Source organism: Phalacrocorax carbo, chromosome 7 (genome assembly GCF_963921805.1).
Source record: "Phalacrocorax carbo chromosome 7, bPhaCar2.1, whole genome shotgun sequence".
NCBI classification, from domain to species: Eukaryota; Metazoa; Chordata; class Aves; order Suliformes; family Phalacrocoracidae; genus Phalacrocorax; species Phalacrocorax carbo.
Window position 1 is genome coordinate 51,048,475 of NC_087519.1, and position 23,225 is coordinate 51,071,699.

Consider the following 23,225-nt stretch of genomic DNA (forward strand, 5'->3'; position numbering starts at 1 on the left):
GTTTCAGACCAATAAGATATTATTCCTAAATGTTTAGATCTCACCCCTCTGAGAAATAAAGTGTTTCACCTCGGCCAGCAAATGTTTGCATCAAGATGAAATTGCTACCTACTAGTAAATGCTGTCAAAGGTTTATGGGGTCTCAGAGGAGTTGGTTTAATTACTTACCAAAGCAGCTGTTTCGGGAACTGCAGCCTCTTTAACATACCACTCCTAGAGGCACACTTTGAAAAGCAAGGTTAATGCCAAGCTCCTGCCAAAAGCAGACAGCCCTCTCTCACGTGCAGGCAAAAATTCAGTCTCCAACAGCAGGTCACGTTTGTGGTTTGGTCTGTGGATGTCTGAGGCGGGGTGGGGGGGTGGGTGTGTGTGACAGCTCGGAAGCCAGTTTGCACCTTTCCAAGTCACTGCAGGCTGGACGTCCCAGCTTCTGCAGCCCTCACAGGAGGCTGCTGAGGTCAGCCATCTGGGATTGCCTTTGTCAAGAAAAGACAGCCTTGCTCCTTCCTTGTAGCGAGAGTTGTGGCCAGAGGAATGCCTTAAAAATGGGAGAACGTTTCACTTGCAGATGCATTTAGGAACACAAAAAAAAGCAAAGCAATCTTAAACCACTTTGCTTTTTTAAAAGCTGGATGGTTTTGCACCTCTCTGTCTGTTTTTATATTATGGTTGAGGGCATGGGCTGAGCTGACCAGGGAAAAGTTAACAGGAATGAAACAGCTGTGCCATTGTGGCACCAATAGCCTACAGACCGCAGCCTTCAACAGCAGGGATCTGTGCAACAACCAGCGTAGAGGCCAGGCATGTACACATGCACACCAAGGAGCCTCGGAGAGATGTAAAGCCAAGGGAGAGCTGAGAAGGCATCTGGGCCAGAGCTGTGACCATTCATGTCCACCCAGCAGCAGCAGATGAGCATCACAGCCAAAGACATCACACCTGGGAAGGCTTGGTTTTGCGGAGCTGCTGCAGACCCTTCAAGCCATTTGGACAAAACAGGAGCAGGAGTTACACATTGGTCTTAAGAGAGACAACATGGGTGGAAAGCCTTGCCCATCAGAAATCACTACATCCCAGTTTAAAGTGATTGCCATTACTTTTCCATATTTTGTTGAAAACAAGGCAGAGTCTCTATATACGTGTCTGGAGAAACATCACCTCCCTACTGGATTCAGTCGAGTTTCTCACACTGGACCAATTTTCACAGTTATCTGCTGGTTTAGTGCTTTTCAAAGAGTTTCCCCACTGCATGCCCCTTTTCATCAACTCCTTATGGCTGGTTCTACAAGGCCTGGTCAGCAGGAGAGGAGCAGATAACTCTCCAGTAGCAATAGTTTCAACAAAATACTATGGGGAGCAAACTACATTGAATTATTGAGCATTCAACTAGCTGCAGAACTCCACAAGATGCAGCCAATGGACCGTAAAAAACACAACTATACTCAACAAGCTCCCAAAACAGTGCATTATGAACACATTGTTTTCATAGAATTGTCTTGACAAAGCAGAAGAATTATTTAAAAGAATATCAAATACATGTTAATTTGCATGTTTCATACCTGGAAAGACCTTTTTCACTCAAGAGTTAACAAGCTGCAGAAAGGGGGAGGGAAAGCTTCTCACCTTTTTCCTACATTTCACAGGCTGCCTTGAGTAATGCCAGACTCGGCAGGGAGTCTTAAGATTTGGTCTTGACAGATGCTCACTTAAACTGGGGGGGAGAAACAAGGTCCCACAGGAAAAAAGAACAAGCTCCTGCCTGATGCATGCCAAAAAAACAGCCTGAAAGTCAGAGACAATCCACAGTCGCTGAAATGATTTGCAATAACTTTTTGCCAGGTCACAGAATATTTCCCACACCAAGACTTCTGTATTTGTCGGGGGCTTCTTATGTTGTGAAACGCTCTTGTAAATTCAGGAAATAACTTTTTATTTCAAATCACGATGCCCCAAGTTACTAAAATTGGGGTGGGGGCAAGGATTATTTAGTTTCATTCATTTGATGTATGCATTACAATAGCACATCGGCCAACACGAAGCGGAGGGGCCTTTCTCACACAGGCATCCTAGGAAGATGCGCCAGTTTTGCTTTGCAAGTCACCACGATGCCCTGTAAATCCAACCACCACCTTTTGCTTTACGGGATTAGTTGAGCTCCCTGTCAAATTACAGCCTCGTGACACCTCCCTGCCTTGGGAGCTCTCTGCTAGCTCTGGTCCCTGGAGCCAGCCGTGACATTATCTGGCCTCTGCCGAGCAAAACGCTCTTGCTAGAGCTCTGGTTTTATTTATTAGGTCTCACAAGCCAGCTGGAAACATTAACACAACATGCACACAGCAGCAAAGCAAGCCCTGTAAGACCGCAGGTACCAGCCTGCCGAAGACCAGTACAAAATGGGAAAACAAAGCAGGTAGAGAAGTCCATAATACCCAGATTTTCAACAGATAAATCCAACCTGGCAGCAGACCAAGCCCTCCTGCAGGCACAAGGTGCCCCAGGAGCCCAGCATCCACCAGCTGCTCATCTCACCCCTGCTCACTGTTATTCCCCGTACTCTGGCATGGAGGAAGCTCTTCAGGTCCACCTCCTCCAACCCAAAGAGAGACAACTGCGTGTCCCCAAGCAGGATTTGGCCCACAGTCATAAGTGGTGATATTAATCATGTGGGTGTAGGGATGTGAAAAGGGGATGGGAAGCATTTGTAACTGCTTCTAAATTAATTGCCGTTATTGTTATTTGATTTGCTAAACCCTCCAGGGCTAGATTTTATTTTAGAAAACTATGAACATATCAGATTAATCAACTTAAAATAAATGGGCTCGATTTATTTATTTCTGCTGTATCTACTCTTTAAGCTTGGCAAGTCACTGCATTCTTTCCATCCTGTGAAAGAAAAGAACCAGGGGGTTTGATTCATTGTTATTTTAAAGGAACCTCTACAAAGCTTTTCGAGTTTAATTGACGGCAAAGGTATGCTGTGAAGGAGGACAAGTGCAAGGCTGGAGCTGGTTTCCATACGGCACAGACACTAGCTCTGTGCTGGGAGCCCACCAGGAGAGTCTCCACACACAGTCCAAGCAAATCAGATCTATTCACCAGTATTTTAGACATCCAGAGAGTGGAAAGATGCCCTACCACACAGCAAAGCCGATGCACGGGGATGGCCCCCGTTGTGTTCGCTCGAGACACCCAGTCCCAGCCGCACTTCTTGCGGAAAAGTCCTGCCAGTGAGGGAGAAGACCAATCTTCTCTAGCCAGATTTCACCGTTCCTGCACCCTCTGGAAGTCGGGTCAGCATCCTTCCCCCCTCCTACACCTCCGCCCTCAGCTTTTGCAACGTAGCAATGCCTCTGCCAGCAAACCAAAAAGAAAAGTCCTCCCGTACATTATGCCAAAGAAAATTAATCTTGTGTTCCACAGAACATTAAGTGGATTGCATCTACAGCCTCCAAGGAGAAAAATGTTGACTTCCATGTATCTTGTGCTATTACTCACCTCTATTAGTTTTTCTACCAGCATAACATTAGTCATTATAATTTCCCATTATTCAGTGCAGAGCTCAACTGGCTCAGCAGACTAAGCAAGGACAGCAAGAATGGGACTGCTCTGTATCCACGAGGAAGATCAGACCACTGTGGCACTTTTTCTGCACTGGACGATATTCAAGGTGAAGGACAAAGCCAACTTCTTGGGGTTTGTTTTTTTTTTTTGATGATTTCATGGCGGGATCACCCTTCAACATCAATGTCTCCTCATAAAGCTATCAAAATAGCACAGATCCTTTAAAAGAAAATTGCTAACATCACTTGAAACGTGCCATTAAACTAGATACAGCAAACATGGCGAGGTGGACATTTCTGACCCCAGGGGAATCACAGGGGGCACCAATAAAAACCAGAGGTGCCAGATCTCACACCCAGAAGGGAGCCCTGACCCCCAGCCAAAGGAGAACATGGCCTCTGGAGGGCAATCCCCATCGCGTGTGGGAGCACCAGCTCCCCACCCGTGGGCCCTGCGACCACCACCAGCCCCCTTCCTAAACACCCTCACCAGCACAAGGAATTCTGTTCCCCGAAGTAACCATCCAAACCATTGCAAAGTGCCACCAGCTGTCTTACTAGAGTTTTACACTTTCTTTGCAGAGGTGTTAATGACTCTAAAAAAGAAAAAAAGACTCAGATAAGCAGCTTTAATACCATTTAAATGCTTACCATTAGGAGAAACAGAGAGCTTGCAAGGGCCAGACTCTCAGAGGGCGGCATATCCATTGAAGCTGCTGCTCATGTGAGAGGAGTGTAAATTACTCCGTGTGGAGAAAGCAAGATCAAAGCCACGCCAAAAGGATGCAACCCACTGCCAGTGATGCAAACTCAGCCCAAGCTTTTCCGAGTATTTCACAAGCAGGCTGATGAGTTTAAAAGGCCAAAAGAAGCATTTTGATGATGCTGCACAAAGTAAGGAAGGAAAGGAAAAGAAGTATCAGGAGATGTGCTTCCTTCTCGACACGATACACGACTGAGAACTCAGCCCCAGCTTGACGAACAGAGACTCATACTTTCCATTTACATCTCACTGGTCTGCACAGAGAAGAGAAGGGTAATTTCTCAGCTCTAATTCCCAGGCTCCATCCCTTTTTTATAGTTCCTAGAATAATTTGAATTCTACACAATAAACGCCAAGAGCTGATAAGGAAAGTCTTATCAGATGAAGTAACTTACAGCTTCCCATGTGGGCAAGACAAAGAGCTAATGGCTACAGCAGCAGATAAGGGTGCTTATAATCAGAAATCAAACCCATGCAAGAGTTTCAGCAACAACGCGCTGCCCCAAAGTAAAACAAACAGCACAACAAACCCTGCCCAGCCACCCCAAATCCTCAGAGCGCTGTCTGTGGCACCCAGCATCGCCTCACCCCACCTAGCAGAGCCGGCTGGCCCATCACCACCTCCTGGTCAGCGGGGAGGGCAGCTGCAGCCGTTTCATTGCAAGCAATGGCGATGCATGCTCAGCTGAGCTCCGGTCCGCCTTACAGCCCCGGGCTACAGCGAGGAAGACAAATTACTCTGAGACCAAGATGCTCTTGTAATCCTTTCCTCCTCTGAAGACCTGATGTATTGGAAAGGAGTATTTCATTATGCTGGGGAACCAGGCCAGTGAGCAGTTTTTCCCCAGACTGCAAGCGCTCTGAAGCCAGGATGGAGTTTTCAGTTGGGAAGACACCAACCACCATGTTACTACAATTCACATCGTAAGAAAATTCAGAGTTCTACAACTGGATCCATCAAGAACTCCAACATTCAGACATAAAGTTAAGCATGTTAACTTTAGCACCTATCCCAGAGCCCAAACAAACTCCAGCACCATGTCTCCCCATTGCCAGAGATCCAGATTATTCAGTAATATCGAAGCTTGTGGCAGCCTGCCGGCATCACGTCGCAACTTGGGCTCCCCACATCCCTTACTCTAAAGCAGAGATGCTGGATGCGATCCTCACCACTGAGTTCATCCAAGAACTCTAACCTGTTGGGTATTAACTCCCCATCTGATTTCCCTCCTGAAAATTGTCACCTGTAAGTTATTTCCCTTCCCTCACGTCCCAAATCTCACTCTGTGTTGGCAAGTATACAAGAATAGCATTTATTCAAAAGAATTTGCTCATCAAGTCTTGCAGACACAAAAACCACATTATCTAATCTTAGGAGAGCGTAGCTTAATGGCTACAGCACAGGATGTGAGGCCGGAAGGTTTGACTTCTACTCCCAACTCTGCCAGGGCTGCATCACCTGTAAGTCAACCTAGAGAAGATGCTTGACCCCTCCTCACCTTGATTTCCCCTGCTATGAGACTATCCTAGCATTCCTTTCCTCACAGGGGATCTTATCTATAAAGTCCTCATTAGCATCTGAAAAGCGTAACACATCTCCGGATGTGTTTGTAAAGCAAAGTATGAAAGAGTGGAGAAGCACCACTGGCCACATAGCCTGGAGACACATCCTCTTCAGTGTATTCAGGCAAACTGAACTGCACTGCGCTCCCCATCTGTGCGTAGAGACACGTTTTAATTCTTTCCATCTACAGGAAAGAAAAAATAAAAATAATTTCTTTCTTCTTGAGCAGACTCAAAGAGATTAAATCCTGTGTCCCTATAAGTCAAGGAAATCATGCCAGAGTCTTCCAGCACAGTATCCAGAGACACCACCACCTCTAGCTAGTCACCTGCAGAGTTACCCCATAGGCAACACCACCACAAAACAGAATAACCTTCTGTTTCCCACCCTGGCTCTCGGCCCCACTGAGCAGCAGAACTGAAGAAAAGCTAAAAGTCTACTCTTGCTGTCCTACAAAAGCTGGATGTGGAGATGGGGTAAATCCAGACCCAGCACATCTTTCCCAGTTGCCTCGGCTAACCTTGCAGGTAGATCACATCAACCACACCAGCGCCAGCAACAGCAGCTGCACCAGCTGGGACTGCTCCAGTACGGCAAGACCTGTGCTCCTAGACATGTCCACAAACCTCCTCCTTCCCCCCCAGGGGGCAAAAGACAGTGCAGTGAAGGACAGAAGGTATGTTCACTCTGGTCTAGCTACATGGAACAAAAAGGTCTCAGAGGAGCATCTGGCCCAAGAACTTGAAGAAAAATTAAAAGAAAAAAGCTCAGCTCTTTCAAAAAGAGAAAAATGACCTATTGTTCCATAATTAATGGAAAGCAGAAGAGGTTTTATGGACTTACTGAGAAACAGGGTGAGCATTAGAAAGCATATTTCAGTATTTCATGATCACAAGGTGAGCTGCTTGCATAATACTGACAAAGAACATAAATGCTGATATCACAAGGCAGTTATGAAACTTGGGTTTTAAATGCTGAATAACAATAACACGGTAATTAAGTCTCTTAAGTAATTTTTTTTTCGCCCCCCACCCCAACTTCAAAGCAGATGCTGCAACCTTCAGCTGAGGCAGGACTCTCTCTGGCAAGGTGCACACACAACGGATGCCCCCTGCTCCCACCACCTCGCAGCACCAGGGATCCATCCCACCCACAGCCCCGCCGCCAGCCACATCGCTTCTTCAGAGCTGCCCCAAGGGAGGCCTCAAGATCCCTCCAAGGGAGAGGCTGTGAACCTGCGAGGAGCATGAGAACGAGGGAACAAACCTGAATAACTGCTCTTTGCAAGTTAACTGCTAAACCCTGAACAAGGTTCTCAGCCTTCCTCCCTGATGGTTTTTGACACGAGCACGTGCTCTCGTGAATTGCTCCAGTGTGACCAGGACACACAGTCTCCCCTTCAAGACACATAATATAGAGCAGAAAAATGTCATGAAAATCAAGGGCAAACGAACACAGAAGACAGTCCCTCCCCCTACCACCACTTCTATTTTTAGGCAGCCAGATTAGCTTGGAGCAGTTTTACTCATTTCTGATAATGAGCAGGGCTCTTGCATCTTCTCTCGAGGACGTTTCCTCTGTGCAGGCACTTTGCTTTTCACTCCAGCAGCACGGAAGAGGTCACGTCAACCGGTGAAAGCGAAACCACGACTTATTGTGAAAGGGTCTTGAGAAAGCGACTCCAGCTTTGAACTTCTGCCCTGTCTCCCTTGTCAACCACACTGCTTCATTTCTTGGGAGTTATGGTCTGTCCACCTACAAGGCATCCCTCCCTTTGAACACGATAAAGCCTTTGTCTCTTCAAAAGTGTAATGCTTTTACTCCACCCACCTCTCAGAGGTCATGAGCTGGTACACCCTGGAAGCACAGGTCTCCATGTAAAGGACGTTCGGCCTTCCCAGGCCTGAACATGTGAGACATGATGGAGATGCAGCCCAGCCATCCTTCAGCCTGTAGTGCTCTACTCCAACACAGCAACCCCAACTCCACTCATGGCAAAGGAACTATGGTCCTCTCGGGGCACCCCCAGGTCTAAGGGCCAGTCTGGAGATCACCCCAGGAGGAGCTGGCACCTGGGATCCAGCTGCTCAGTGAACACCAACGGCACTGGTTTGCTCTACCATAGAGCAAAAACCCTCCTTACTGTGGATCCCCTCTGGTGCCGAAGCCAAAAAGGATGGCAAGAGAGGCATGATGAGAGCTCCCGAGAGCTGCCACAGCAGCAGGACCACTACGCTAATGGTGGGAACTTGCTAAAGAAAAGGATGATAATTATCAAAGGAGTAAAACAAAACAAAGATGTGCAGAAGATTTGGGTCCCACTGCGCTGGCATCTTCTTTTCAGGAAGAGATGTTCCTCCATCCCTTAGAGAGATCTATTCCTAGGGTACTACACATCAATTTTCTGCAATGCAACCACTTGTATATTCAAGGTCCTTTGGTTGCTTCAGATTGCCTTGACAGCAACACCTGGATGGAAAGCTTTCTTCCTTCAGGTCCACACCATCTCATCTCCTCAAGCCTCAACCTTCCTCCACAGCCCTTCACCACTACCCTCCTCTCTCCTCGAGAGCCACACTGGTGCTACGTAAGGGCAGCAGGATCCGGTAGTGTGGTCTGGTCTGCAAGCAGGCACGGTCCAGAGGGCAAGATACGCCTTGGAGCAGTTGGCAGCAGTGCGGGACGGTGGAGGTAAACAGCATCTCACCCAGAAAATTAAAGCATGACAGAAACAGCCCAGGGATCTCTGGCTGTTGTGGTGCGTCACTCAGGGAAGAAAGAAGGCAAGGCCTCACATATTTATCACCATTTTTTCTTCTGTATTTTCAATAAACTACTTGGAAACTTCTATTTACCCTTTGGATACCCATCTTTTAGTAAGGCCTTTTTGCCGTGCTTCTCTACAATTAGGAGATCTAGGAAACAAATACTCCCCTCTCAAGTTAACTTCTGGTGTCAGGACTTCACAGGATTTCATGACTGCTGACAAAATCATCAGGCTTTTGACAAGTCAGAAACCCTTTCCCAGGAGCAAGGTGCCCCTCTGCCGTACCTTTCTCCTGCCCCACTGCTACGTGAAGGGGCAGAGAAGAGCGTGGCTGGAGCACTGAGCCCCAGGCTGAGCCCAGGAGCTAGCCCTCCTATCGCTTCTTGGTGAGCTCCTGCCTCTGGTCACAAGCGCCTTCGCACCAGGCTCTCACTTTCTTCTGTGGATTGCAAAACCTCATTTATTGAGGAAAAACCCTAGTTCAATATGAGGAAGGATTTAAGACATCTAGTAGATGATTAACAAGTGAGTGCTCAAGTCAATTGCTACAGGAGCACCACAGGTTCCTTATAGCCATAAAAAACATCTCATCCTGCACCCATTTGGCAGACGTTGGAGGTGTTCGCTGAGAGACTGCGCCTGGCAAAGCCCTCGATGCAGAGGACTACAGGGCCACAGACTGTTACCTCTTCGTCTCCCTTCTCCCCCAGGCTCCTGACTGCAGGTCTCCACCCCAGGGCTCCCCATCAGTGGCACCTCAGGAACCTTCCCATGGAGGACCTTGTTCCTACCTTCCCAAGTCTCCCATCAGCCAGGCTGCCCCCAAGATCTCCCTCCCCATGCTAAGCCCTGGCCAGGCAACCTTTGCAAAGGTGGCCACAGCTTTGCACGCTCACTGCACAACTTAGCACCTACCCACCTCCCTCCCACCAGCAGGCACTTGCCCTCAGGCCAGCTGAGCCATCTGGCAGGAAGGAGAGCTATCAGGGTCCCCACCCTCGGGCAACATCACGTCAATGCAGAAGGCTGGGGAGGACAGGTACAAAGTGTGTCACGTGGCTCTTGCAACCAGAAGCCAAAGAAGAGGTAGCATTTCTTGCTCAGGGCCTTTGGCTTTTCATGATAAAGTCCCCCAGAGTCAAGTAAAGGTGTTTCAGCGCTTTTAAGTATCAGCTATTTTTAGGTAACAATATCCTGAACCCCCTTCTTCATCCTGGCTTTTATATCGCACAATGAAGAAGTTACCAGGATTTGGCACTTCCTTCTTAACAGGCCATCATTAACAAGTGACTCATATTATATTGCAGCATGAGTCATCTTGGCAGAGGTCACCAACATAAGCAACAACTAGTCTTCAATTATTTCCTTCAAGTTGAATTAAAGGTATATAAGGTATATTGTTATGCTAATTTTACATCTGCTCTATCCTATCTTTCCATCCGCCATCTCCGGAGCAACCTGGGGTTTCACTTCATGGCCCAAACTGCCTTGGGAAGAGCTTTTCCGCTGCGGTGTAGTTACAGGTTGTCTCAAAACCTGGGCATGTCAATGGGAAGTCTTCTGGATGGGTTTCCAGCTACGGCATCTAGGATCTAAAGCAGCTCCCCATCCCTCCTCCCAGTGCTGCTCCACAGGCACAACGAGCTGCTGTCCCTGCCACCTTCCCGCTCTGTTCGTACTTTACCGTGACAATTTTCCATGGATCTGGGGCTTGCCCAGCGCTCAGACACAACCACCTTCAGGCTGCCACACCGCACCATTACCCCCAAGAGCAGGGCCAAAGCCCAACAAATAAAATCACTCTGAACTATGCCCAGCTACGCCTGAATATTGAAGAAACCGTTACAAGCCATCAGCAGGGCAGGTAGAAAAGAAGGTGTTTTCACCCATTTTCCATTTTCTGGCCAAGCAGACCCACATTTCAACGTGACTCCAACCTCTCCCCTCCATTCCTGCTCCCTTCACTCACCCACACACAACGTACCCACCACAGCTCCCCAGTCAGTGAACCAGCAGAAGCCAGCATCCCTGCCAGGGCAGGGCACAGCCACCACCAGGTGCTTGGCTGGGGGAATGCCATTTTGCCCATTAAAAAATACTGCCATTACCAGCCCGGTCACCGGTGGAGCACTCTGTGTTTGTATTTATAGCAGTCAAACACAGTCACATTGGCTGCGAGGTTCACTTTGGAGAGCATTTGTAAACTGCTCTCACTACTGGAATCCCATTTAGCTATTACAGCCTCTTCAGCCACACTAACACACCGATCCCTGCAGAATAGCAATAGGAAGAGCAGAGTCATCACACTATTTACTGAAGCTAATCAATACGTAAAGGCCGAAGATTTATTGCAGTGAAGACAGCCTGTCTGCATAGCCAGAAAATGCATTTAAAGCCCTTTTAATTTTGTTGCCTCTGGTTTTGCTCCAGGAACACAGTTTCCTTACACACCCATCTTTCTTTCCTCCCAAAATGGTGGCATCTGCAGACACACAAGAAGCCCCCCACAAACACTTACCAGGGGGATTCAGTGGGAGGATAAACTTCAGTTTTTTGTATTGTAAGGGCAGCGCCCCTTCCTTTCCAGCCAGATTTCACGTGCAAGAAAAGGTCTATGGCTAATTCAGCATCTCCCATATAAGCGAGTGTTTTGGAAAATTGTGGCCTGTGTTTTGAAGAAGGTCTATGTGCCAGGTATGGGGACACAGGCACACAAGCCCACCACACCGTCCTACTCCGTTCAAGAGGGAACAGTTAGATCCACACTTATTTTTTATATATATATTTTTTTAGCAAAAAATATAAGAACTTTGTAAGTGCCCCCACAAAGCACACAGCACTCCTGGCTTGCTGTGTTTTGGGGGTCACCAGCTGCAAAGCTGAGATACCACCTGGGAATCATGACTAGTGAGCCACAAACTGAGAGATCCCACAAACTGCACCAGGAAAGCTTGTGCTCTGGTTTCATCTCGGTTCATGCTCTGGGGAGCAGAAGCATGGCAGGCAATAACCAGCAGGCTTAGCGCTCCTGGCACGACATCAGAAGGACCACCAGCTATAGGTAAATGCAGTTGTTTTGGTCACTGTATCAGCTATATGTTAATGCATCTAAGAAAGATGGCAGTGAGGCAGGGAGGAGATCGGTACTTTCATTTTTGCCAGTTTATCTCAAAATCATACAAAGCTTTTATGCCCGTGTATGAAAGAGAAAGGAAGAGGCAAATATATTCTGATTTACAGGGAGATTTCTATTGTTGCCTGGACATCAAACAGCACCCAATTAGTCCTGCAAGGATCTGACCCACAAATTATGAAAATAAATGCCTCTGAAGCTTTGATCTCTTGTATTTCTGTAGCATGCCACAGCGGTTATTAGACACATTTTACTAGATTCAAACTGTGCGATCTCTTCCCCGGCAAAGGCTCTACTGCCTCCGATGCATCCTAAAGTCTCCATCCAGCAGATTAAGGGCACGGTCCCGAACAGTCACTTCTGTCGTGCACTAAACACATGACTCAGCTGGCAGTAGGCTTTTTCCTGCTGCGTTTCAAAATCAAGAGCAAAGATAATTTTTGAAGAGGGGGGAAGGGTCAGGCACCTAAATTAAATTTTTGATTCTTTGTCAGTTTATAAAGGAATACACATCCTATGCAACATCCTTGGCTTCTGAAGCGTGTTGCTTTCAGGAGAGTTAAACAACTGCTTTCGATTTGCGCCCTGAAATACCATTGTTGGAGGAAGCAAGCGAAAACTGTAACAACAGGTTTCATGTACTCTGAAGCTGGAAACCACACATGAACGCACGTGAACAGAAACACATCCACCCACCCTCACTGCAACAACAGCACTTAAAACCAAGAGGATGTTAAACTCAGATTGCTAAGGCTTTACTCATAAGAGCAACTCGCTGTTCACAGTCCGTTGCACAAACTCGGCAGCTACTGCACTTGCCGGAGGCCACGGCTGTTTTCAGCCTGAGTGTGTATGTAGGATGGGACCACGCGAACCACTCAGGTCTCACTTACTGGCAAGGGGGTGGTGTTTGCACAAAGCCACTAAAATCTAATAGGGTTTCTGTAGCAGAGGAGAGCTGGTTATCTGCAGCAGAGCAAAGTGCATGCCTCCTGCCGCATTCGGGGCAGCTCAGCAGCTGAGCCCAGGGCAGCGCACGCTGTTTGCTCACCTAGTACGGAGGAGGGAAATGTCGGTTCTCAGCTCCGCAAGACACATCTGGACACTCTAGTGCTGCCTGTCTGATTACAATCATCCATCATTTACCACCGACACACAACCTTGAACTTCTGGCAAGCACCGCAGATAATTACTGTGGAAAAGCAACATTTTTCAGTCAAAGGGGAGGAAGGTTTTCAGATTTGCCATTACAAAATAAAACCAGGCGTGCAGGGATAGATATAACTGAGTTCCGACTCTAAACTTCTTATCAGTGTTTTCTGACCTTGGTGGCTTTTCCTCTCCTTTCACTAACAACCCCACTGCAGGAACACCCCAGGGCCGGGCCCTATGGGCTGAGCACCCACATCCCTCTGCGGGAGGGGGATGCTCGGCCCCTCGCAGGGCTCATCTTGAGACCACCATGGAGGGGGAACATGGAGAGGGGGTGTCTCCGATTCCCAAGGACTGCGTTCCTTAGACAATCCTCCTTTAGAAATCGTAAGTGATTTACAGGTAGAGCGTCAAACCTCGCTTGTATAAATAGTTTTCCTGAGCCCAGAGCAGACTGCCCGCCGGTTTCAATGTGCAGCCATGGTTCAAAGTGACAAAAGGGGACAGGAGGAGGGAACTGGGGGAGAGGAAATCAAAGCTGCTGGCTTTATAAGTGGGAAATACAATCCCTCATTTAATAGAGCTATCAATGACTTAGGCTAGTGGTTTTCAACCCGTGGCTGTGTGAAACATAATGAAGAAGATGCCTGAGCATCAGTGAATGCAAACCTCAGGTGATGGAGGCTCTACGCTTCCCATGGGCGAGCCAGGCACCTGCACAGCAGCCAGAGCTGAAACCACTGCCAGTGGGGAAGAAGAGTGAGCCAAAGCTCTGGGAGAAGGAACGGCGCCAACTCCCACAAGACCCAGATCTGCTGTGGGTCTGCGCTTCGCCCCACGACACTCCTGGTCTCTTCTGCAGCTGGCAGCAAGAGGGGTAACGGCATGTGTCTGCCGTGGGTGAGAAGCTGCCTTCGGGAGGTCGGTCCTGAACCCTCAACACCATCGTCCCCACCCCAAGACACAAGAGCTTTTACCAGCGCTGTTCCCCCACACCGGGCACCCTTTTGCCTGTTGGTAGCTCTTCACCCGGGGAAGCATGGGAAAGCTAACAGGATTCACCCTGTTTTTCTTTGAGCCATGAAGAAATGAGGCAGGGATCAATACTCTGTCCTTGGTCTGCAGGTCAGAGGCAGAGAACTCCCACCGATGTCTATAATTACCCTTGCAAAGTGACTGGGGGTACATGAGAACGAGTCAGGCAAGGGTTTACAGAGAGCAGCTCAGAGCCCAAGCCCAGGAGGTGACAGCAGCTTTAGTGTGGCCTGGCCCCACGTGAATGATAACTTCCAAGGACACCTCTTCCTTAGCCAGGTGATTCATTTCTGGAGATTTACATATAGATCAAATGGAAATCATTTCTCCTCTCACCCCATACAAACCATACCACTACTTCCACCTGATTATGAGGACAAACCCCTTCCCTGTGCGGGTGCCAGAGCAGGGGCACAGGCTGCCCAGAGAGGCTGTGGGGTCCCTTCCCTGGAGACATTCACCCCCCGCCTGGACGCGGCCCTGTGCCCCTGCTCTGGGGGTGCCTGCTCACGCAGGGGTGGGACAGGATGAGCTCCAGAGGGCCCTTCCAGCCCCCGCCACTGTGATCTGTGATTTACCAGAGCTTGGCAGATAAAAACTACCTTCCCATAGCAAGGATAAAAGCTTCCTGTAACTACTTCTTGCATGGATTAAAAATCAGCCACTTGATTTTAAATACACACACCAATCAAATCCCTACCTCTTCATCACTTCAATCCTCAATTCTACAAAATGCTTGTGCTCAAACATCAACCTGCTCAAAGAGACATTTTGCTCTAAATTAATTCCAAATTAGTAATTCTTATAGCTGACCAGCTCAGGAACACTACTGAGAACAGAGAGACTCTCTGTGCCTTTAAAAAACACCATCAACGTCTTGTGGAAGAACCCCAAACACAGCGCCAGTGCTGAGGGAGACATGGAGAACCGCAGAGGAGCAGCATCTGGGCTGCACAACGCCAAAAGGCGCAAGGGGGGAAGAGAAATTAAGGCAGAAGACAGCCTCATTTCTGTTGTAACTCTTCATGATCACACACACAAGGATATGCATAGGCATGTGTAGAAAGGAAGCGTTTGCACCACTATCAGCACTCCCGACTCAAGGAATGGAAGGCAGGCGCAGAAAAAAGGCTTAGAGCTGGACATTGTCACCCTTTGGGGATGATTCAGAGGCCAGAATTGTGCTGCCAAGGTTCTATGGTTTAAAAAAAAGGCTCAAAAATATACAAAGTACATGGACACAGTCATGGTCCATAGCTTACGCATGCACTGAATCACACTGGAAGACGACAGATGAAGTCCCTGATTGATGGAAGACCCCCAAGAGTGTCCATCCTCAGGAACGGCAGCTATATATACACATTTGTTAAAGATATGTCCCAAATTTTGCATGGTAGCATACTATGTAAAACACACTACAAATAAATAAGCTTTTCATGTCTTTTTTTAACTCTCCAGAAGTCATCTCTAGTCAAATTTGTTCAAATAAATAAGCTTTTCATGTCTTTTTTTAATCTCAATAAGTCATCTCTAGTCAAATTTGTTCCTCTTTCTATTTAGGAAGAAGGTGACCTTTGCAAAAGCTGCCCAAATTCTGTTGAGCTACAGAGTTTTTTAAAAGGTGCTGGAGGAAGAAACCTAACATAATGCTGCCGGGATAGTGCTCCCGAGTGGTGGCTTGCAGTGCTTATCCCCATTAGAACTTCTCCTAAATCTTTAATGATGCTGAAATACGCCATAAACTGATGAAGTTCTGGAAACAGGACAAAGCCAGTATGTTTGTTTGGGTTTTGTGGTTTGTTTGTTGTTTTTTTTTAAAATATGAGAGCTTTTATCTTCATTGACAATGATCAACTAATGCAAACAAATGGCCACCGAAACTTCACTTCTATACAAAGCTAAGCTAAAGGAAGAGGAGTGACATTTTTGGGTTTCATCCAATTCTTCCCAGCAACAGCTAATACCTACCGGCTCCTTAATTCTGTGCTGTCTCCGCTCCAAGCCTGAGCATTAAAGGCCAGGCATTTCCAAAACAGCTAACGATTTTAGGATCCAGTTTCCAGAGAGCGCACACTCAGCAGTTTGCAAAAGTAAATAACAAAAGCTTGGCTTTTCTTAATGAGTTCAAAACAAAAGCAACGTCCAGGTACATGAAGAAAACAATTACTCCTTCCCCAAAAAGGTTCTTTTTAAATTCCCAGCCTTGCAGGCAACCCTGAGCCGAGCTGTACAAGCCAGGTGAGCCTTTCAAGCCCCGAGCCTTCAGCTGGGACCCAAGCCCAGAGCGAGCCCCTCACTAAGCAGACAAGGAGCAGCTGTGAGCAGGGGGTGTTTGCTTGCCCCAAACAGGTCCCACCCCGGGGGTTATCAGCTCACTGAGAAAAGTTTTCCTCCTAGAGAGCTTTTATCCCCTCCCACACACCTTGCAAATCATCTCAAATGCATCCAGCTGTGATGGCTACTGCAGAAGAGCCCACTGCCACCAGCGGTACATCAGCCGGAGGCCCCGTTCCTGCAGATGGATGCAGCAGAGGAAAAGCTATTGACCTGAATATTTTAGAAGGATCAAGGCCAGTGCCTTCAGCAAAAGATGACAGGCTCTTGCATTTGCTGAGACAAAAAGAAAAAAAAAAGGGTGGAAAAAACCCCCCAAACCCAGCCCCATCTTTCTGCTTGCTCTCCTATTGGGATCAGCTGTGCATCTACCACCAGAGCATGGCCCACTGCATCCCTCCTCACACTCCTTCTCCTTTTATTGCAAAAATCTGCTTCTCAAACACGCCTGTCAACAGCCTGTGTGAATCTCTGTGTTAATCATTATTCTGCTAATAGCACTGCCAGGTCATTCGGCTTTTAAACGTGCTGAGTGGACTAGCAAAAATATCTCCCAGCCCGTACAAAGGAACATTATAACGTAGTTTATCTTATCCCCTTGTCAGTATAATATGCAGCACTACCTGTTCAATGGCCTCATCATTTTAAATTACAATTTTCTGCAACATTAACAATACTCATTACCAGCACCACCACCGGGAGATCTCTATTTTAAGAGCCCTTCTGATGTCGAAGGCTTCACCCTGCCCTTCCTTACACGCTCAGCCCTCTGCACCGACATGGGGACACTTGGGTACCATGGCAATGAGCACGGTGCACAATGATGGATAGAAACATGTCGCAAAGAAGGCAGGAGCGAGCCCGAAGTACGCTTACTCGATGCACCAGGCCGTGCATTTTAATCAGAATTCAGTGCTTTGTTCCTGGCCCAGCCGCCACCACGTCAAACAGATGCACTGCTGCGGTGGAGCTCGACTGCGTGGCCAAGATAAACTCTAGTGTGACAAAACCAGAAGCGCCTGCTACCTCCTATGTTACCTTTCAGCCCAGCTCTACAAATCCTACCCCAAAAGCTAGCGGGCAGAGGCAAGCTGAAATGAATGATGGCGTGCAGGGTTCTGCCGGTGCCAAGCCGTGCTCAGCCTCCGACGGCACGCTCTCACCCTGCAAATCCACCTTCCTCCCTTGTGACAGAGGTAGGGAAGCCAAAGCAAAGGACGGGGAGAACAGGCAGCCAAAGGTCCACCTTTTAAATATGCATTTGCTTGTTGTTCATAAAACCCAGCCTCCTGGATCGTTTCAGTGACTCAAACTTGGAGATAAGCGGCCCAAGTGTTTCCTTTCCCCGCTGCTGGGAACAAATCATCCCCTCTGCCAGATTTTTGAGTCACTACCTGCTCCCAGCGTTTCACACAGCCATCCCTCACCCCTTCGAACACGTAGGCACAAGAGCAATGGCTCCTCCATCCAGACTCATCTACAAACCCGCAGCAATGTGACACTTCTTTTCTAATAAACGAAATTTTGCAAGGCTTGGGGAATTACTCCTCCCTGCCACGCTTTGTGCTCAGGCAGCAAATTTACTATTGATTTCTGATTCAGACCCTGCAGAATAATTCATGCTTCTTGCCCTATCTGCTGAATTTATGACCTTTAACAATTATTCTAAGTGCTAAAAGAGCTTAGTTTAGAAGAAGATCTATTCCTTGGCAAATTAAGCTCCTATTCTTGTCTCGCAAACCACCCCATCTCTCATCATTTACAGGGAAGTGCCATAGCAGGTCTCTCCCCTGGAGAGGGGGCAGAGGCCCGAGCGTCAGGAGCACCAGGATCTCGCAGTCCCCGGGGTCCTGCCCGAGCAGCCACCACCGGGACAGGGGACACGGCTGGGCGTGGGGGGACCCAGCTTTGCAGTGCCACCCCACCATCGGTCGGGGTTTCAGGTCCCCTCGTCTCCGGTTCCCCTGGAACGCCAGCATCGCTCTGCCTGCAGACCAGGCGCTGCCGGCGGGTCTCAGGGGGAGGGAGGGAATATACATTTCCTCCTAAAGCAAAAACAAAACCCTGGCTGTATCTGGTGCACATTGCTATTTAAAAGCCACAAACAGAGGAAAAAACCTAAGTGTGCATGGATACAGTTTTTAAAAAGAAACGGTGCCTTCGATCAAATAAACTTCCTAATGCAGATGTTTAAAAAAAATCATCTGATTTTCAGGGAGCAGGGGGAGGAGGAGAGGGCCCCTTCCCCCCCCAGAATGATACTGCTTTCCTGGATTAACCCCACCAGCTTCAGCAACCTCTTTCCCAAGGCACCTTCTACCTAAGAGGGGAAACAGGAGCTCCAGGTCTGTTTTTAAGCTAGCTCATCTCCCCGCTGCAATCTTGTCTACACTGTATTGCTGAGCAATCATTTACACTATTAATCAACCAGAAACTCACCAGGAAGAAAGTAGGGCAAGCGAATAAAGATAGACTTTTTTTTTTTTTTTTTGCACGGAAGCAAATAATATTTCTAAAAATACACTTGTGCAAGTCTTCAGCGGATTCTGCTTAATTTTACTGCTTTATCTATGGCAGCAGGTTGAGAGAAGCAGCCTCGCTGTCGCCTCCTGAATAAATTCTGCTTCTCTAAATGACTCCCCATGCTCTATACCAACTAGGTACAGGAAGGATGAAGAAGAAAGGGGGGAAAGGGAGAAAGTTATAGGAAAAATAGACCGGGGGGGACATCAGGCCACGGCCCACGCAGAGGCTGACACGTTTGACGAGCCTGACATTTCAAGGGTACATGATGAGCTTCATTTTCAAAGGGGGGGGGGGACGACGGGACACGACAGTGCGAAGGGGCACGGCGGGAGATGGATGGAAAGGCTGCGAGGTGGGGAAACGGTGGGTCCGGGGAAAAGCCCCGCTTCTGCATCCCAGAGATGTCCCGCTCCACGATCCCCATCCGTGTGTCCGATCCCCCGTCCGTGCGTCCAGGCGTGTTGCGGGCCGTACGAGCGGAGCTCAGGCGCGGCCAAACGGGGGGCTCCGGGGGCGCGCCCCCACCCCAAGGGCCGGCCGCAGGGGAGCGTACACACGCGCCCATATACGTGCGCGCACACACACACGCACACACTCACACTCACACCTGCCCACACGCCTCCATACGGGGGTGCGCGTGCGGATCCGTGCACGCAAGCACACGGCTACACACGCGCGCGTACACACGGCTGCACGCGCTCGTATCCCGGTACTTACATACGTGTAGCCGCATGTACACATATATGCGCCCCCCCCCCCCCCCCCCGCGCCGGGGGAGGGATGGGTGGGGGGATGGAGGGAGGGAGGGATGGATGGGGGGGTGCTCCCGCATCATCCCCCCCCCCGGCCCCCTCCCCGGCCCCGCGCCGCGCCTCACCCGCAGCGCCGAGAGGTCGATCTCGTCCAGGCTCCGCGCCGGGGAGTCGCTCGCCATGTTTCCGCCACCGAGCGGGCAGTGCCGGCCGCCGCGGCGCTCGGCGTTATTTAACGCCTCTCCTCATACGGGTGAGCGGGAAGGAGAAGCCGCCGCCGCCGCCCTTGCCCCTCCGCCTGCAGCGCGGCTAGGAGCGGCCGCGGGCTGCGCCGGGATGGCGGCGGCGGCGGCGCATCGCATCGCCGCCTCCCCCCCCACACACACCCCGCGCCTCCCCTCACGGCCGAGCCCGCCGCCGGAGCTGTCTGTCACGGCGCGGGGAGGGGGCGGGCAGGGGGGCGGGCAGCGCCGGCGGGCACGGCACGGCACGGCGCCCCTCCCGCCACCGCCACCCCACGGCCCTCCCTGAGGGCGGGCGGGCGTGGGGCGCCGCCACCGGCCGGCCCACTCGCGGCGGTCCCCGGGAGCCGTGGGGATGGGGAGAGGGGCTGCGGGAGAGCGCCGGCGGCGGGGACCCTCCGGAGGGATGCGCTGCTTCCCAGCCGGGATGACACCTGCGAGAGCCGTAGTGGGTGTCCTGCAGGCTCCCACCCCCCCAGAAAGGGGTTTAACACAGGGACCCCCCAGTGACAAACAGCGGGCAGAAAAATCCAGGCCGCCTGGATCATCCCCGTACCAGAGCACGTCGTGTCCGGCAGCGAAAGTTGCCAAATTTGAGGCGCTGAACCCAAATTCCCCCAGGCTGGAGCGCGGGGAAGCGCTAGGGCCTGGTCTCGCTGGGCGCCGAAGGAGCGGCCGTCCATGTGCTTTGCGCACCTCGGGGTGCTCAGGTCGAGAAATGGCCCTTTCTCTTCTGGATCCAGCTGGATCCAGACGTCAGACCTGGTTTCGCGACCTGTTCCCTCCGCTCTCAGGAGCCATCCCAGCCCCGTCCACTCCCATGCCATTCCTGAGTGAGAGTAAGAGATTTATGCTGTCTTCGGAATTGGCCAAACCCCCTCCAAAGCCATCAATGGCTAGGTAGATTCAGCTTTTGCTGTTTTCCGTATTTCCCTTTTTCGGATGTGGTTCCTGCCAAACCAGGTGCCATATATAAATATATATGTATAAAAAAATCTGTTGCCTTTGAGAGAACCGTATGGGAGCTGTACTTAGAGCATCAGCTCGTGTCAGGAGCTTACAATATGCAGATCTGGGAAGCGGAAACCCTACACATGAGTCAATTGGCAGGCGGATGGGATTTTCTTACACTTTCTGGTTGGAGATGTGCTTCCAAAAAAATTAAAACCTGAATTACAAACAACCGTGCAGGCGTGGGGAGGCTGCGCCGCTGCAGCTGGTGCCAGAGGCGCAGCCTCTCCCGGGTGGGCTGGGAGGGACAGACGGACAAAAGGCCAAAAGGAGCAGCCGAAACCTCCCCAGGAGCGACAGGATCCACCGAGGCGGTTGCAGAAGTCGGGGCCGCCGGTGCCTCCGCCCTCCGCTCGCTGGATAGCCAGCAGCGGAGGGACTGCATCAGTGGCTTATTAGCGTTATTAGCCCTGATCGCAGCAGGGCTGATAGGGGCTGGGGGGGCGGGAGCGGCAGCGCCGGCGTTTCGGCTTGCAGGGCTGCGAGGGCGCAGCAGAATGTGATTATTTGGGTTTGTCTTGTGTTTTTTTTTTTTAATAATGAACTGCTGAAGTGGCAGGTAGCGGAAGTCGCCTGCCGTGGGTGAGGCGCACAGGGCTGCACAGCGCCCGCAGCGACGGCAGCCTGCCTGGATTTATCCCCTTTTTCCAAGCCACGGATCATCACTCCTCAATGTCTTACATAATCTTTAGTCCTCAAAATTTGATCAAAATTTGATCAAAATGCTAAACTCAATAAAAGAAACACCAGGGACCCTCTCATTGCCTCTGAGCACCCTCCTGAATCTTTCCTGGTGCTGGGCTGTTTTTATAAACCAGATGTTGTCTGTGTCTGTTCAAACCTGGGTGTTGCAATGTTTTGCCCGTAGTTGCGATGCTGGAAGCAAAAACTGCCTGGAAACTGGTAGCAAACCAATGCGAGACTTCCTCCTGCTTTCATTGTTCTCAGGGAGAGAAGGGAAGAACAAACAGGATGAGAGAGGACACTGGCTTGCTCTAATGTGCTTTCCATCTAAGAATGCACGGCATTTTGCGTGGAACACATCAGGATTTTAAAAAATGAATAATACGTGCCCGATCCTGCAAATAAACAGATTGCCCTGCTCCTCAGCATGAATGCAAAGTCCCAAGCTAAACTGCGATGTAATTACGATCTATTCACCGCCTAGCAAGATGGTAAAAATGTAGAGGACCCTTCTGTTTTCACTGACATAAGAAATGCATAAAGTGATAGCGGGAGGTGAAAGGAAAATCCCAGTGAGGGCCGTCATTTCCACGCTGCTCGGGGGGAAAGGAGCGGTCTCAGCAGGGAGACGTGCACGGTGACCACCCGAGATGCCGGGGCTGCTGTGCAGGCTGTCCCGGTGCCCGGCCACGCCGGAGGACATCCACAGCTAGAGATGGGCAGTCATTTTATACAGGAAGCTGCTTCTGTAGAAAATGAAGTTTTCAAGATATTAATCTTTTTTCTTTGTTTACAAGGAGGTGTATATCTGTGTCTCTCCATATACTGTTTTTATGCCAGGAGCATCTAAACAAAAGCTTGCATTTGGAGTCACTACGACCCGAAACAGCATACTCACGGAGTTGGCCCAAAATATTTTGCTGTGAGTCAGTTCGGCATGAAATTGTGTTTCCATGTGGCGGGCCCCCCCCGGGGAGCGGCGGCTGGACCCCGATGTGCCTCGCCGTGGTCCCTCTGGCCGCGCGGTGCCCTGTGCTCGGGCCAGCCGGGCTGCATCGCAGCGCTGGCGTGGCTATACGTGAGCCGCGGCATGGGCAGGGCGCTGCCGAGCCGACCGAAGGCGTTAAGCTGTCGCATCCCACCCTTCATGAAGCAAGAGCCATGGAAGAAGAGCACAACCCCTCCTAGCTCAGCTCCCCGCGTCTCATCAGCTCCATACCTGGCATTTCTGCTGCTGCAGAAGCTGGGACCCTTCTGTGACAAGCTGTAGGGTTGGTTTTTTTTGCCATTTCATCCCTATTCAGAAAGTGGAGAAATGTGAAAATGCCATTTTTTCCTACAGAGCGGCAGTCCCCAGCCTTGGTCAGTGCTGGGGGGGCATCGAGCACCTTAAATGAACCGAAGCTCGGCCATTGGCAGTGGGGGGCTAATGTCAGGGTCAGTGTTTTTGAATTATTCACTGAAGGGCATCGGCTCACGTATAAACTAGCCAGGTCATTTGACCTCTGCATAAAACTAAATTTAATTACCTAACAGTGCCACTGCTGTTAATTATATCACGAGGGGGTATATGTAGAATAAGTAAATCTAAATGACACATAAGACCTTGTCTGATTAGCGAGATCCTCTGGTGCTTTGGACCGTTCTCCAAAAGATCAGTGAGAAAAGGAACAAAGCGAACAAGAAAACACATTTGGGCCCT

The 23,225-nt window shown here is 49.8% G+C and overlaps 1 protein-coding gene across 5 annotated transcripts in view; it reads right to left on the reverse strand.

The window, feature by feature from the left end:
* TNIK (TRAF2 and NCK interacting kinase) overlaps positions 1-20,070 on the reverse strand; it is a 165,698-nt gene extending 145,628 nt beyond the window's left edge. For 3 of the 5 annotated variants that reach the window (XM_064457989.1, XM_064457991.1, XM_064457990.1), the window contains exon 1: positions 19,712-20,069. In XM_064457989.1, the coding sequence (XP_064314059.1) occupies positions 19,712-19,768 (57 nt within the window). In that variant the 5' untranslated portion in view covers positions 19,769-20,069. Of the gene's footprint in view, positions 1-4,211; positions 4,278-19,711 lie in introns of those variants that run through there. The other 2 variants (XM_064457987.1, XM_064457988.1) reach the window with 2 other exon arrangements.
* Between the last annotated feature and the right edge of the window lie 3,155 nt (positions 20,071-23,225).